Consider the following 3,035-nt stretch of genomic DNA (forward strand, 5'->3'; position numbering starts at 1 on the left):
TTAGCAAAGCAGTTACAGATTCAGCAAGAGAAGATCTTGTAGCACCAAGAAGGGCAAAGAACAATTGGATTTCTGAGCAAACTTTGGATCTGATTGATAAGAAGCATGTTGTTCACATCCATTGAATGCGTTCTCAGGATAAACAAGAATCACTTGCTCAATATGAATTGCAAAGAATGGTAAAAAATGCTGTAAGAAAAGACAAGCAGGAGTGGCTGCATTGGGAAATGAGAAACTTAGAAAGTGATTGTAAACAACACAAACATGGCAATTTCTTTAAGAAACTCAGGAAGTTTGATAAGATGTCGGTGCAGCCCCTGCTGTGATCTTAGATGAACTTGGTCACAAACTGTTGACAACTGAAGATCAATTACCTCATGGGCATGGCAACGCCACTGAGTCAGTGTTGAATGTGACACTTCCAGTGACCTTGGACACTAATGTTTCTCCTTGCTCAGTTCCTGGCACTCCACTCAATTATGAAGAAATTATAGAGGCCATTAGAAAGTTGAAAAATTATACGGCAACTGGTCAGGAAGGAATAGCAGCAGAGTTTCTCAAGCTGGACCACCTGAACTTTTTGACTGGCCAATTGAGATTATTCATTTGATCTGGAAGACTGGTGAAGTTCCTCAAGAATGGGAAGATTCGGTTCTGATCCCATTATTAAAAAAGAATGATCGTCTGGTACGTGATAACTATCGTGGGATATCATTAGTCCGTATTCCTGGGAAAGTCCTTGCCAATGTTTTGTTACGTCGGCTAAGACCAGTGATAGAACCTTCGCTATTGGAAGATCAATAAGGTTTTTGACCTCAAAAGGGGACAATTGATCAGATTTGGGTACTACAACAAGTCATAGAGAAGGCTGTAGTGCACAGATCCAACTTACATATTCATCTTGTTGACCTCTCAAAAGCACTTGACTCTGTACCAAGACACGCTCTCACTAACATTCTCAAACATTCTGGTATAGAAGATGAAGTGGTTAGATTGATTGTTGACCTGGATGATGGTACAGGTTGTGTTGTACAAAATAGGGGAAATCTCATCACGGTTCGAAGTAACCACAGGTGTCTGTCAAGAGGGTGTGTGTTGTCTCCAATCCTGTTCAATTTGTTTATGGACAGAATTATGCGTGAGACTCTGGACAAGGCTAGAACGGATGAACGTCTCTCGTCCACAAAAGTTGTTGTTGAGAAGCAAGTTACATAATATGAAACGTTCTGCATGGTCCAAAGAGCAGATGGGTTGATACCATACAACGAGACCTGGTATCATTGGATAATGACCTGTCACAAGCAAATGACCGCACTTCCTGGCGGAAAGCTCTTCTGCGATGCCGAAGCCCATAGTGAGTATTGGCAGAATTCCAGGTTCCAGGTGTGTGTGTGTGTGTGTGTGTGTGTGTGTGTGCGTGCGCGCGCGCGCATGCATACGTGTGCATGCAAAATGTGTACTAATGTGCAACAAGAATTTAGTGTGCTCAATAATGCCAAATTGCTAGCTGTTTCTTGTGGCTGACCAGTAGTTAGTGCCATTTACACTTAAGCACCACATACCCACTATTGTCACAAGTTAGAATCTGCTAGTTTACATCTTAATGACTGATCACATATAGTTCACAATGTTATAAGATGTAAACTGAAATATCAAAAATGCAAGAAACAGAAGATCTAGTCATACCAAACCACTTGTCAGACAGACATCATGGCTCATCAGCAAACCTATTCTAAATAAACACCTCTCTGATAGGCTTTAACATTTACAGAATACACTCTTCCTGAATGTGAGTGCATTAGAAAATGTTGCTTGACACAACACACCACAGACGCTTGAATAACTAAATTTAATAAGTAGCAAATAGCCTTTATTACCAACCAATAAATGTCACTCACTATCTCAGAATCCACCCTGTTGCGAAATGTTACAACAATGGAATTACTGTTTTCTCCGACTTGTTCAGCATGCTCAACTGGAGCAAACTCCTAAAAGTATAACAAACCAACAGTGTCTTACAAGCTGCATTAGTAAATAGACAAGTAATTTACAACAAAATGATCAACGAGATCATCCATGCTTGAGCTTGGAAAGTTTGTTACAAGGATCTGACGTCGCTGTTTATCTAACTCGTCGGTTGATAAAGAAGAACGCTTTTGTTGTTGTGTTGGACTCCTCTGTTAATACGGTATTTTAAGCAAATCACACCAGCATTACATAAATTATCAATTTCAACCTTTGTGGCCATGACACGACTGATCAAACTTGATGACTCCTTCTGCACCTGCAATAAAGACTCATATCAACCATAGCCATAAAAGTAAAATGAGTATCTGGTTTATGCAACTGCCAAAATGTAGGCATCTTTGTTCACAACCATATTTTTATCATAACTAACTGCATCTAACCACGTAACCAGAAAATATGGTATGCACACAACACAAATAAGGTGGTGATAAAGCGGTGTGCATCTGCTCTGCAATTCCAAAATCAGCAGAAAGACGTAAATCTTTGATGTGTCAAAGTTACGTCTTCCCACTCAATAAGCACTGCCAAATTTTCCAATTGTGCTGTGGTAAAAACCCAAAATGAGAATATCTACAAATACTCATTACATCGGCGGAAATTGATAGTTCTAGTTGCATACATGACAAGAAAATAGTTTTAGGTTTTTTAAGTTAAGTATTTGCTGAGAAATAGCAGGTCAAAGTTGCTTCCAGTTATTCAAGTTCCGGTAGTGGGCGTAGTGTAGCATACACGTCACATAGGGAAGACTCCACACTAGCGTGTATTGTAAACAAAGGAATCGGTGGCGAAAGAATGGTTCGGTGTTGCATGGCTGCAGGATGCACCAATTCGCACAAGTCATATGCAAGCGTGCTTCGATTTCCAAAGATCTTCAAGCTAAGAAAAGAGTGGGAATCGCAAACAAGGAGGACAATTGCAAAGAATTTGTGTCGTCCAGGCAACTACAACCGAGTACAACGCATCCTACTGAGTGGACAGGAGTCTGAAGTAGCCACTTTGAGCTTGAT

General features: G+C 40.3%; 1 protein-coding gene across 1 annotated transcript; it reads right to left on the reverse strand.

Annotated features, from left to right (window-relative positions):
* Positions 1–1,395: 1,395 nt before the first annotated feature.
* Positions 1,396–2,663, reverse strand: LOC134190202 (uncharacterized). The gene is made up of 3 exons (XM_062658639.1): positions 2,237–2,663; positions 2,052–2,177; positions 1,396–1,988 (listed from the first exon to the last, which is right to left on the reverse strand). Exons 1-3 carry the CDS (start codon positions 2,246–2,248, stop codon positions 1,728–1,730), a joined length of 399 nt encoding a protein of 132 aa, XP_062514623.1. The 5' UTR covers positions 2,249–2,663; the 3' UTR covers positions 1,396–1,727.
* Positions 2,664–3,035: the final 372 nt, after the last annotated feature.

Source organism: Corticium candelabrum, chromosome 14 (assembly GCF_963422355.1).
Source record: "Corticium candelabrum chromosome 14, ooCorCand1.1, whole genome shotgun sequence".
NCBI lineage: Eukaryota > Metazoa > Porifera > Homoscleromorpha > Homosclerophorida > Plakinidae > Corticium > Corticium candelabrum.

Bases quoted from the DNA above. Each gene is read 5' to 3' on its own strand.
- LOC134190202 (XM_062658639.1), bottom strand. The intron at 1,989-2,051 runs GTAAATTACTTG...TTATACTTTTAG, and splicing joins ATCTCGTTGATCATTTTGTT to GAGTTTGCTCCAGTTGAGCA.